Below are 13,811 nucleotides of genomic sequence, written 5' to 3'. Positions count from 1 at the left end.
TTATCTTCCTCACTTCAACACAAATGTCCAAGGATATTGACAATGATCCCTTTTCCATTTTCATCTACTTTGTCCATCCTCACATTCAGTTCAAGGCTGCATTTTGCATTTATGTGTGCAATGATTTAACTTACTCTGATATCCATGCTTTTGAATCTTGAAGATTTTTGTTGTTGTTTAGGTTTGTCTTCATAGTCAGTAGCAAACAGAACTATTTTGTGCTGTATTCTTGTCACAAACTATTGAATTAATATTCTTTGATTATTTTCCAAAGTGGAACACATCCTAACTCTTCCCTCTCAATGAGATATCCATTCTTGGAGGTGTCATTTTGTGCTGTATTCCTGTCACAAAAGATTATCCTAACTCTTCCCTCTCAATGAGATTCTCCAGTCTTGGAAATGTCTATGTTCACCACCAGTTTTGGCTTTCCTCTCCCTTCACTGACCAACCTGGTGAACTAGCCTTCAATTTGATATACTCCCTTATCTAAAGCAACTAGTGGAGCATCCTCTCTGTATCTCTGATCATATTGAAAATATGCCCAAGATTCTTGACCTCTTCCTTCGTAATCTCGATATTTTTTTTATTTAAGGTGGGTTCACATTTGTCATTTTGCGAATGAAATTTTACGTTGGTAGAGAGTTTCTGACTCAAAATCAGTGCCTAGCGACTGGAGAAACAGTTGCAAAACAAAATCAACATGTTGGTCTTCTTAGTCGATTTGTGACTTTATTTACGTCGTGACGTCACAGAGTAAGCTTTCAAAATGTGGTCTCCAGGTATAGAGAAGATGTTAGAATTGATGAGGGAAAAAGAATACATTTGGGACCCCAGAAATTAATTGTACAGTAAAAAAAGCTTGTGCAAATCGTCATTTGAAGAAATAGCGGCCACTCTACAAGAACTTATTTTCCTCAATGCAGTGTTGTTGGAGGTGAGGATTGAAGAATTGTCAGTATTTAATTTGATCGCAATTGTGCATTGTCTTTTTAAGATTAAAAAATTTTTGATGTTTTCTTCATTAACTTCTGCAGCATTTGTGGTCTTATATCTAATTTTCAATCTGTAGAACACCTCTCTTCTACTAAACCTCATTTTCTTTTCCTCACTGAAACACAGTTGTCTGAGGCAACCAACAGTAGCCCCTTTTTTCTTCCCTTCTACTTGCTCTCTCCTCATTTTCACTCCCAAGCTGGATGTTGTGTCTATGTGCACAATGACTGAAGGGGGAAATTGGTGGATTTGGTCGAAAATTCTTGAAAATATGATATTTGGCATCTGATGTCGTCACTCTCATCCCGAGCTGTGGCAAGTGTTTACCAGGCACAAGACGTGTTTCTCACCTGCTTATGGCAGTTTAAAAGGCCGGACCTTTAAATGGCTGTGCTCCTGCCACGCCCCCTTTATCTCTTAAGCTTTGATTTTCCTGCATTCCCCCTCCCCCAAAAAAAAAAAAAAATTTGTCTTCTGATGAAGCAGTACGATTGTTTGGAGGAGCCTGTGACATGGAGGGAAACCCAGTAGCATTGCCACGTTCACCTCTCAGTCCCCCCACCTGAAAGTGCACCATCAACCTGTTGCGTGGTTTTTTTTTTTTTTTTTTTTTTTTCTCTCTCTCTCTCTCTAGAATTGACAGTTCCACGTGTAAGTGCTAAAAGAAAGGTGAAGAGTGAAATAAGTCAACAGAGAGCCTTGAAAAGATGGAGGACTGAGGAGACATGTGATTCAGCTGCTTTATTTTCCTCCAATCTCCACATAAAAAAAAAAAAAAAAAAAAAAAAAAAAATGTGCCTGGAGCAAGCTACAGGCATAGCCTATTACCACAAGAGGAGAGGCTGGCCTTACTTGATGGAAAGCTGGCCACTTTGGTACAGTGGAACCACACATGCTTTGAGGTCCAAAAGGCTCCTAGCGTATGGGTTTGAATACTTGCAACAGTTGGAGTATAGGAAGGGCTTTCTCACTTAGGGTAACAGTTCCCTAGTGGGTGGGCTTAGATAGGGGGTACCCAGAAAATATCTTCTTTAGCCCATAAAAATCCTCTGAAAAGACCACATGGTGGGAATTAAAAAAATTATTTGAACCTCCTACCTTCCAAAACTCATGCACTTAATTCTGCTTGGAATCAATGGAAGACTTTTCCAAATGCCCAAAAGTTATATAATAGAAAATGTCAAAACCTTTCATAATCTAACTCCTCTTATGACATGGCACTTACCATATTTGATAGCTCATAAGAAACATCTTTTCTCCAAAAAAAAAAAAAAGTCACAGGAAATGAGTGTGCATCCTATGAGGCCAAGATTCAGCATTGAGGCAGTGGTTGGTAGTAAGTCTATGGAAACAGAAGTGCTAAAATCAAACCCCAGACATCTTTGCATATGTAAACAGTGATCATAGGTACTATGCCACAAAATAACTTTCTTTCAAGATGATAATTTATAATAGGTCATACTTAATGGGTTATTTGCATGGAATGACACCACTCGTGAAGAATTTGCCTAAGTGACCATACACAGTACCACATAAACCAAAATAAAACATGCAATTGGTGATCTTGATCTTGACACAGGGAAGCTTCACTGCATTTTTTTATAGTGTGATGCCATTACTCCTTGAGGTAAGGCACACTTTCATACAATTAGAATTGCACCTATCTTTTAACATTTTTACCTCACATACATGTAAAAAAAAAAAAAAAATGGGGATAAAAAAAAAGTATGATTATTAGCTCTAGTCTCTCAGTCACTGCCTATGCTATATGTTTACATCTCACAGACGGCAGGCGACAAAGGGTAGTAATTAATGGTTCGAATTCCGAGTGGGGAGAAGTAGTTTGTGGGGTGCCACAGGGCTCAGTTTTAGGGCCATTATTATTTCCAATATATATCAACGACTTGGATAGTGGAATTAAAAGTGATATCAGTAAATTTGCGGACGACACAAAGATAGGTAGATTAATTAGGTCCGATTCGGATGCCAAGGATTTGCAGGCTGACTTGGATAGGTTGAAAGAATGGACAGATAGATGGCTAATGCAGTTCAATATTAACAAGTGCAGGGTGCTGAGCGTGGGTAGAGATAATCCAAGCAATAGGTACACAATAGATAATGTGGCACTAGGAAGTTCCAAGTATGAGAAAGATTTAGGAGTCATAGTTAGCTCTGATCTCGGTACAAGGAAGCATTGCATCGAGGCCAGAAATAAGGCGAATAGAGTATTAGGTTTCATCTTTAGAAGTGTTAAAAGCAGGAGTCCCAAAGTAATGCTAAAATTATACTTGGCGCTGGTCAGGCCACATCTTGACTATGCTGTACAATTCTGATCCCCACATTACAGGAAAGACATAGCTCAATTGGAGTCAGTGCAAAGGAGGATGACTAAAAGGATACAGGGAATGAGGGATATACCCTATGAAGAGAGACTGAAAAAACTTAGTCTGCATTCCTTAGAGAGACGAGACTTGATAGTTAAAAGGAGACTTGATAGAAGTATTTAAGTGGTATAAGGGTTTTAACAAAGGGGACATGAATGTAGTTCTTAGGATCAGTAGTGGGGACAGAACCAGAAATAATGGGTTTAAACTTGAAAAATTCAGGTTTAGGAAGGAAATGGGAAGGAACTGGTTTTCAAACAGAGTGGTTGATTAGTGGAACAGTCTCAGTGGGCATATAGTCAGGGCTGAGTCAATGGGGAGCTTTAAAAGAAGGTTAGATAAATTCATGGATGGGGAAGATAGATGGAATTAGGTAGATAATATAAGCACACTGGGATTGCCTTGTATAGGTCTGGCGGCCTCTTGCAGCTTCCCTCCTTTCTTATGTTCTTATGTTTACATCTCAGAACAGGATTGGTACGTAGGCTACTAGCAAATGTTAAAGGTTTTAAATGGAAAATATTGTGATCTAATAATGATCTAAATGCATATGAGAGTCTTCAAATGTCAGGTGAAACCCTTCACTTCATATTCAGAGCTTAACCCGTACAGCATCAGCAGATCTGAGACTTTGTGATTTTGCCAGTGCTGGCCACATCATGGATTTTTTTTTTTGCTAAACCAGTCTTAAGTGATGTGAAACAAATGAAAATGACAGTCATTCCTCCCAGAACTGACTGGAAGTGGAATTAATTGGTGCGAGATATTTTGCGCTAAGGTTAGCGACTTAGCAAAGCCTTATGTGACTAGTTTATTCGCTTCCTCGTTTCTCACCAGTCGATCCCCGAGTTGGGCACATGCATAATATCGTTCCTGAGTTGAAAGAAAAACAACATGTCATGTTTTGCTGTTTGGGAGTGTTTGTGGATAAAAATAGACACGAGATATCGCGAGGGAGTGTTGCCTTTCACGGTGCAAATATTTTCCGAGTAATATGTACTTGTTTTTCCTTATAACAAAGCGATTGGAAAATTCTTATTTATGTCATACAAAATTTTCACTACCACAATATAACAGTTACCAAAAACAACGTAAATGGCAAAAGTAAGTAATGGAAATTACGCTCTGTTCATATTAGCGGAGTTGAGGCGTCAGTTTCCCGCTACACCGAGCTGAAGGCAGCAGAAACTGCCAAAGTTCAGAATTGTAATAAATGAATACAGGAAGCATTCATGTTAGCAGGGACAAGGAGGCAGCATGAGCAATGTCTACAGTGCATGATGGCAGTATAATGGTAGGTTTTGAGGACGCAATACCTCCGAAAACACAAGGAAGCTCGCCGACGTAACTCATACGTCTCTGACGCCCAGTTCGCTCAGAGTAGCCGACGTATCTCGTACGTCTCTGATGCTGTGCGGGTTAAATCACATTTATCTTTTTTTTTTTTTTTTTTTTTTTATCTGCCAAAAATGGTTGTGTCTTATGAGCACATGCATCTGATGAGCCATCAAATACGGTTGCTAAAAGTATTTCAAATAATTTCCCTTCATATTTCCCTCTTCTAATTTAACCTCTATAACTTTATTAGATTTTTGGATTGTTCCTCCCTCACTTCAACCTTCTGACTATGTCATGATTTTTTTAAAATTCTCCCCAACAATGTTTTCAATGCCCTTGCTTTAGTCCTTGAAAGGTATTTGGATATGATGGTGTACCTCCATTGCTCTCCATAGCTCTTCTATGCTCACATCTTTCATAGTCAAATTCTTCCAACTCTTTCAACATTTACCTTTCCTTTCTGCTAGAAGTTCTTCCATTTTCAGCCTACCCTTAAAAAGGGTAACCTTTAAAACTATTGTCAACTGTAATTTCTTGCCTTTTTAAAATTTTGCAGTATGTTCTCAACAGAAGATTCTTAAACATCTTTTTTACTGCACAACTTTGTATCTAATGATCTGGCTTTCCTTATCAAATAAGTTAACCTCCTAAGAATTTGATTGAATTTTAGGCATTGCTGTAGGGAGGTGGTGGCATAGTGGATAAGGTGGTGAGCGTGGGATCGGGCAGACGTCCACGTGTAGGTTCGAATTCCACCTCGTACAGTCTTAAAACACTTTGCCATTTGTCAAGTGGTTTAAAGTTACCTACATATCACCATGATACCCAGGTTCTAGGTGGTTACACTCAAGATGAGCTTGGGCAGTGATATTGGCCCTAATATGGGTACCACTATAAATAAAACTGCCTGCGCCACTAATGGACGGAAGCTGAACAGCGCTTCCCATCCACTCTTCAAGTGTGCCTACAGGCGCTATAGGCCTTACTGTAAAAAAAAAAAGACATGTAAAGTATATTTGAGGGTCAGGCACTCACAGGGAAGCCATGGAACACGTACCTTCTAATCTCTAAAATATCTGATAGGGAGACAGCAATCTGCTTTATTCAATGCTTCAAAATCCCAGTCTCTTCATCTATCAACTTGAAGAGCTGGAGATTGCAGCATTGAATTGCAACACCATGAATTTCAAAGTCACAAAGTTGAAAGTTCCAAATGTTTTTAAAAATTCTGACTAAGCAAAGTCACACAGCCAATTTTCCACAGCTTTTGCCGCAAATTTTTAATGTGAACAAAGACAACATTTTTCAAAAAAATTGTTGTGGGGAGGAAACAACCACCTGTAGATGTGGCTTAGGCTGTTTTAACAAAAATAATTTAAATAAATGTTTCTCTGCCTTACTGAAACATGTTTCTGTTATCACAATTAAGTTTACTTTCTAATTTAGTGGTGTCACACCATGAAAAAAGATGCAATTGCAAATCATACGGGGGGAGGGAAGAGAAGCAAAAATAGATTCGCAATATGACACAACGTTCCAAATAACTATCCTTCTCTTTTTTAAGGACACTGAACTGTCTCTTCTAATGACAATGACAATATCCTCTTTGTGTCCTTTCTTTATAATCTAAATTGGAAACTTCACATCTTGTCTCTTACTAAAACAGCTTCTTTGAGTTTAGTTATTGTGAACTCTGTGTCAAATTTTCTCTTGTCTCTACTACCATATATGGAGTACAGGTAATAACACACTTTTGAACAGGATGGAATCAAAAGCATAATTTTTTTATTTTAAACCTTTCACTCTTTTCAGAAAGCCTATCTTTCTTCACTAGTGTTGCACCTCTTGCTATCATCTATTGCTGTTTTCATTGATCTTATGATTAGAGATGTACTGATGCATTGGTATCGGAATCAGCGGTATTGGCCCATTTTTGGGTATCGATATCGGCTTATTTTATGCCAATACTTCCGATACCTAAAAGGAATTTACTACTTAGTGATATATTCGATATAAGATATTGATGATACCAAATTAATATAATACGGCGTATTAAGTTTCCGTGGTGATTACCATATGTCATAGAATACTGTTTTCTCTGGTAATAAGTTATAACCTCTAAATTGGACGTGTATGAAACGCGTATAGGCTTAACTCCGGCATCCTGTCACCTGGTCAGTCATGAGTCACCACGCATTCTCACTGTCTCTCAGTCAGACGCTGCTCCTCCACCCACACAAAGTTCACACAGGTGAAATGGTTATGTTTTTTAACTATAATCTAAGAATGTCAAACTTCAGATATTGAGAATCCAACAAAAAGATTTGATATATATATATATATATATATATATATATATATATATATATATATATATATATAGTTAGGCATTTTGCATTATTGTAAATAACAGCATATTCTTATTTGATTTATAATTAACAGTGCTAGTGGTAGATATCATACTGGAATAGGTGGAAACTCGAATTATATATGTATATTAATTTTAATGCAAGTTTAATTTTTGAGTTGTAAAAATTCCATAACTAAGAAAGTAACGATTCTGTTTTGTAATCATGTGCATTGTGTATAATTTGTTGCATATTAATTATTTAAGATTATAGCAATACACTAGAAATTTAGAATAAACTAAACTTTTTTCTATTTAATTGAAAAGATTAGGTGAAAGCTCATTTTTCTGAATTGGTCTACTAATGTCTAATGAATTAATATCAAAGGATGTCAGATTTAATTAAAGAGAAACATACACAACAAAATGAGTTTCTTTTGCTAATATTTTGTCTGTTTTTCAATTTTAATAATTTAAAAAATATATTTGATTGCCAAAATATCGTCAATAAAATTAATAATGAAAATGCACAAGACCAAATGGTCGCCAAAAGAGTAAGAAGTAAGAATTTAAAATAACTGACAAGAATCAGAAGACTGAGAAGATATTCATTCCAATTACTGAGTAATTTACCTTTACAAATGGCTTCAAAAAGCTTTTAGAATTGCTCCAATTTCACAAACGTTCTCAGAAGGACTTACAGCATCCTCCCAAACAAAGCCTCCCATCTGATAACTCTCGCTGTCCACCATCTCATCCTGGTGTCCAGTGCAGTAATCACTATAAGTAGTAGTATCAGTATCGGTGGTATCGGTATCGGCCCAATTAGGTGGTATCGGTATCAGTATCGGAATCGGCCAAACTTTTTGGTATCAGTACATCTACTACTTATAATCTTGCTGACTGCATGCATCACCTCTTATGGCCTTGTTTCCAATCTTTTTTTCTTTTTTTTTTTCAACTTGCTCTGTTCCATTATTTTTAGATTTAACTAGTATACTTCCTTTGGCTGATAAATTCTAGAATTTCCTATCACTACAATATTTCTCTATGCTTTTGACTTCAAATTTTTCAAGATAATAGTTTATAGACAATTATCTTCAATTTTTGACAATTTTTTTTATTTTTCAGGGACTGGCATCTTCAGTATATTTCCTTTTTCTTTTACAGTCTTGTTGTTGCCCTAGACTAGTCCTAAAATAGTCACTGAGCATGAAAATTCCAGCTCTGTTTTTATAGTACTGAAGAAACATGATATTAAGATATGGAATAAGAATAGAAACTGATTATACCGCAACTTACGTTGCAGTGATTAAAGTCGCTTGTGCACACCTAGGCAAAAGACCTCTTCTTATTGTTATGTATACAAATGAGGATGAAGTGGTTATATTTCAATGCTTCGAGGAGCTTTTTTTTTGTATTTGTTACTTACTGATACTACTTTTTCAGATTAAATCTTCTCCTTATCATTATATATATGTCTATTTATTACTTCAACAGACAAATCTTGATGGCAATGAAGAGGACACAATGAGCAGTAGTTCTAATGAAGAGAGTAGAAAAGAGTACCACATTGGAATCCTTAAGCAGGTGCAAGCAATCTTTGCACATCTAGCCTGCTCTAAACTGCAATACTATGTTCCAAGAGGTCTTTGGAAGCATTTCAAGTAAGTTAAGTTATCAATTGTACTTCTTATCATTCTCTGAGATTGTTTTTTAGTATAGTCATCCCATAACATCTAGGGTAAGTAATTGAGACTCTTTTGAATGTTGAATGTGTGTTTATCTGTTACTACCCACAAAAATTATTTTAGTTCTCTATTTCTTAATATAGACAAGAGTAAACAAAATTTATTTGTTTGCAGGTACTTTACATTAGCAGATTATAAAAAATTTGCTAAACCTTAACAAAGTATCACATCCCTAGAGATGTTAATATCCATGGCTTGCCTCTCTCTCTCTCTCTCTCTCTCTCTCTCTCTCTCTCTCTCTCTCTCTCTCTCTCTCTCTCTCTCTCTCTCTCTCTCTCTCTCTCTCTCTCTCTCTCTCTCTCTCTCTCTCTCTCTCTCTCCATACTCTTCACCAGTCCAAGTACCAGTGTTGTGACAGAGTAACCTTGACTTACAAGCACCTTTACTCAAGAGAAATTTGAGATGCAAGCTGTCACTCGGTCAATTTTTTTACTTCAACTTGCAAACCAAAATCTGAGCTGCAAATTTGCTTCAGGTATGCTGCTGCTATTTGGCAAAACTTCCCATGCACAGCATGTTCAGTTGGCTTTTTTTTTTTTTTTTTTTTTTTTTTCCCACAATGAAAACATTTCTTGTGCTGTGGTAGAGTTTTATGTCTTTTATGGAGTTTTTTTTTCTACTAAATTTTGGTTTTGTCTTACCATGGGTCCTAAGCCTATGTACCTACCTCCTCCAATCTCCATCTCTGTTAGCATCTTCCATTACTCCAAGATGTCTGATCTCCAAAGTATATACAGTTTATAAAACCAGTTTATTCTCTTTTGTTAAATTCTGTTTTAATACAATATTTGTTATGTATGAATAATTTTTTCTTATCAAGTAACTTTAAAAAGTTTTTTTAGTATGCGGGAATTCATTAATGGCATTTAAGGGGAGTGTCTGGTTTGGATCAGTGTTGTCATATCTCTGGTAAATATGCATGAAACACTCTGATTTTGATGTTGTGAAGTATTGGCAAGATATACATCAGTATTAGACATTCATACCCATTCTAGTCCCCAACCCCGCCATGCAAATATAATTGCAACTAAGACTAAGAGTGTTATTTTGGCGCTATTATTTGCCCGTAACCTTTATTTGCCTGTGGCAAAGACATTTTATAATATGAAATGTTTCTTTGTCGTTTGATTGATTGATTTATTTATTTTTATTTTTTTTTTTTTTTCCAAATTTTTTTTTTACCTTTTTTGACCAAAAAAATATTAATACAAAATTACAGGTAACATGTATAAAAAAAATAACAACGCGAATTGAAGGAAGAAGTATTCTTCTCCTTTTTAGTTTTTGTTTCATTGAAATCAAGCTAAAATTGGCTTCAAAATAGATTTTAGAAGGGTAATAACTTATGTTTTGAGATACGGGCCGATAAAGTTTATGGATTGATCTCGATCCCATTATAACACACTAGGAAGTTTATTCAGGTTTACTGTATGTTCGCTTTTATTATCTACAATCTCATAATAGAATCAGATTTATTGCTAAGTGCATCAGGGTCCTAGTCCCCCCTGTCAATATGTTGGTCATGAAGATGCTTTTCTTCCGACATCCAGGTGTCACCTTTTTGGTTGTGATGTGTTCTTGAAGTTGCATGTTGTGCAGTGCATAGTTATGGTGTTCTTGTATACATCAGGCTCGAAACTGTAGTCGAAGGCAGGATATGGGCATGTACAATGAGAGGAAAGAAGATTTTTCAGACTTCTTTTCGTTAGCATGACAAGCTCGTCGTCATTATCCACATCTTCTATATTTTGTAGAAGAGCTTCTCTAATTGTGAGTAATGTTGTTTTTCCTTCTTCACTTCCTATTCTTTGTTCTGCGTGAGATGTGGTGGGCTGTGGTGTGGGAGTGGCAGGCAGTGGTGTGGCGGTGGTCAGGGTGGTGGTGGTGGGTGATGCGAGGAGGTGTACTGTAGCATCTGAGGTGTCAGGTTCAACATGCTCATTTTATCCTTTGACTTTCCATACTCATATTCAAGGCATCCTTCCTCTGCTTATTCCTCTTAGACACCCGTCCTATGGTTGGCAGTAGATGAAAAGCAGGATGCAGTAACTAGATTACGTGCTGTTAGCAGAGTAAAGGGCGGGTAGCGAGAGATGCAACAACAACCTCTCTCTCTCTGTGATAGCTTTCCCCCTACTGAATCTCACTGGTGGCCTCATATACAAACACTTGCTTTCAGTGTTGCCGTGTCATGTCCACCAAAAAAGTTAAGATTTTTGCCTCTTTTTTCATAGTTTTTGAGTAAAAAGATCTGATTCTGCTGATGTAAACAAATGCACATGGTTGAGTATGGGACCTTTAAATGGCATTTAAACAGAAATCAATGCGCATTTTGCCATAAAACTTCGTGAAATAATAGCTAACGTGTGTACCTACCGCATAATTTTTTCCACAAATAAAATTATTTTACATATTTTTTCGGTCTCTAAACCGGACACTCCCCTTACATGAATTTCTGTTGTGAAAATTGATTAAGATGTGAGGAAATCAAGTTATGAGGTCTGTCATAGAATCATTTAAATTCCAAAGCTGAGATACCACTGTATTTTAATTTTAGTCTTGATATTTTCTCTTTGTCCAGGTTTATGTTTGTTTTAAAACATGTTGTGCTTGTGCTTTATTTATGGGTATGTAGGTATTGCAGTCATGACAGTGATGTTGGTTTTATCTCCATGGTTGAAACTTCAAATTATTTAAATTTATTTGAAATGCTGGAAATCATTTAATTTTTACTATTTTATATTATATACACAAAAGATCATTTTTGGTAGCAAGTAGTGGTAATGTTGATCAGTAAGTGTATATATATATATATATATATATATATATATATATATATATATATATATATATATATATATATATATATATATATATATATATATATATATATATATATATATATATATATATATATATATATATATATATATATATATATATATATATATATATATACAGGTTTCCTTCATTTTATGATTGGGTCACGTTCCTGAAAATGAAATCAAATAACGAATGATCGAAAAGCAAACTTAAGGTTCAATAGGATTTAATTTAATGGGGAGAGTAACTTCAGTCTAACTTGTATTGAGATACTGAGAATGATTTTTTGTGCCACCTAAAGAGATAGTGTAGGCTCATTATTTTTTTTATATAGTGGTTTCTTCTTTAGGTCTATATCCACTGATAAGAGGAGAAAATGAGCTTCAGTTAAGTTAGCAGGTGCTACTCAGTGGCAACTATAGTCATCAAATCACAGCCTTAAGAGTCTCACTATTACCTTCATTATTGGCTCTCATTTCCTCGTTAGCATCTTTGCCATTAATGTAGATGCTGTCTCACCTGCTTTCTTCATTCTTTCTGCTTTTTTATGACATTCGAGACTGTGGAGTGAGGCAACTGTAAGGTAGTGGCAATGAAGTTGGCTCCCTAGCTCTCTCATGGTGTTTAACAATTTCAAGCTTTTACTCTTAAGATAAGTTTTCCTTGGTCTTTTGGTCTTAAATTCATCAGCACTCGGTGTTGCAGGCTGCTTGGAAGACATCGTGCTCATATCACTTGCAATACTTAACATTGAATTTGAATTTTCAGCAAAACAAACTCTGATGACTGAACACAAACAAAAGACAGATCTTGATGCTACAGATGGCTTGAGATTACTTATCAGCTTTTAGACAAAAGGTTACTGAAAATAACTATGCATAATTATGAGACCAAAAAAACAAAACAAAGCATTTAGGTGAAAGAACCAATTGTATTGAATAAAGGAAGAAACAACGATTATATCGAGCGCCATTGCAAAGGCTATGTTAGAACCTCGAGCTTTGCATCAGCAGCTCCTGTAGAGGACAGACAAAAGACAAGCAGAAAAAAATAAGCAATATCTTGTTCACTTATCCCTAGTTATAGTGATGATGAATTTTGATGGGTGGCAGCTGTAGCATGGGTGATGATGAATTAGGAGTGCGTTTGGTTTGTTTACATTCTGGTGATTGGTTAAAAATTGGATAAATGAGCACAGACAACGGAAAAAGAGTGAGTGGACATAATTCCTAACTATTAGAAAATCAAAATATCAAATATTGAGGGAAACCTGTACAGTGGAGACCCAATACTGAAATTTAGTTTGTTCCAAATGGCTGTTTGAATATCAAAAAGTTTGACTATCGATACCTTTAAATCAGGTAATTTGTTCTAATCTTCGCAAAAGCCTAAATTTGTAAAATTTCAATGTAATCTTTTTATTTTGATTTGTACATAAGTGAAGGCTGGTGATGGATAATGTAGAAAAGGAGGGAGGTCGTCGGAAGATGAGTCACCATCCACGAAAACATTTGGCAACTTTTCTTGTGGTGTGATTCCTGTGAACCCTCTTCTGGAGGGCTGTGGCACACTCAACACTTGGACTCTCACTAGATTCCTTATTTTCACCACTAATAAACCTCTTTGGTGCCATTATAAGTTTCAAAATAAAAACTACAGACAATGCAGAAAAATGTTGTTTTTCTCACAATTGCGCGACTACAGATCTGATATACTGGAATACTGGTATTTTGTTTTGGTCTTACTGGTATCAGAACGGGACAATGGTTGCAGCAGGAAGGAAGAGGCCAGAGCTTTGTTTACAATCATGTGTGCAGCCGTTTGATTACCAGATATTTTCGCCACATATAATCCTTTGGTGCTATTGTAATTTTCTAGATGAAAACTGCAGACAGAATGCAGGAAAATGCTATTCTAATGACAATGGTCGGACAACTGGCAGAAGGGGGAATGAAGAGGCCAGGGATCCTTTGTTTACAATCATATGTGTGGACGTTCGACTACCAGGTATTTTTTTGAGTGTTTAATCAAACTTTTGTGTTTGAGTATTAAAAAGTTCAACTATTAATACATTTGAGTATTGAGTCTCCACTATATATATATATATATATATATATATATATATATATATATATATATATATATATATATATATATATATACCTTGGTGCA

At 35.9% G+C, this 13,811-nt stretch overlaps 1 protein-coding gene across 1 annotated transcript in view; it reads left to right on the top strand.

Annotated features, from left to right (window-relative positions):
• The window catches only part of LOC123514879, a 573,117-nt gene that overhangs the window by 270,901 nt on the left and 288,405 nt on the right, over positions 1-13,811 (top strand). The window contains exon 49 of the mRNA XM_045273138.1: positions 8,566-8,732. Within this exon, the coding sequence (XP_045129073.1) occupies positions 8,566-8,732 (167 nt within the window). The remainder of the gene's footprint in view (positions 1-8,565; positions 8,733-13,811) is intronic.

Source organism: Portunus trituberculatus, chromosome 38 (genome assembly GCF_017591435.1).
Source record: "Portunus trituberculatus isolate SZX2019 chromosome 38, ASM1759143v1, whole genome shotgun sequence".
In the NCBI taxonomy this organism is placed as follows: Eukaryota; Metazoa; Arthropoda; class Malacostraca; order Decapoda; family Portunidae; genus Portunus; species Portunus trituberculatus.
The sequence above is the reverse complement of the archived record's forward strand: the minus strand, read 5'-3'. Positions and strand labels throughout refer to the sequence as shown.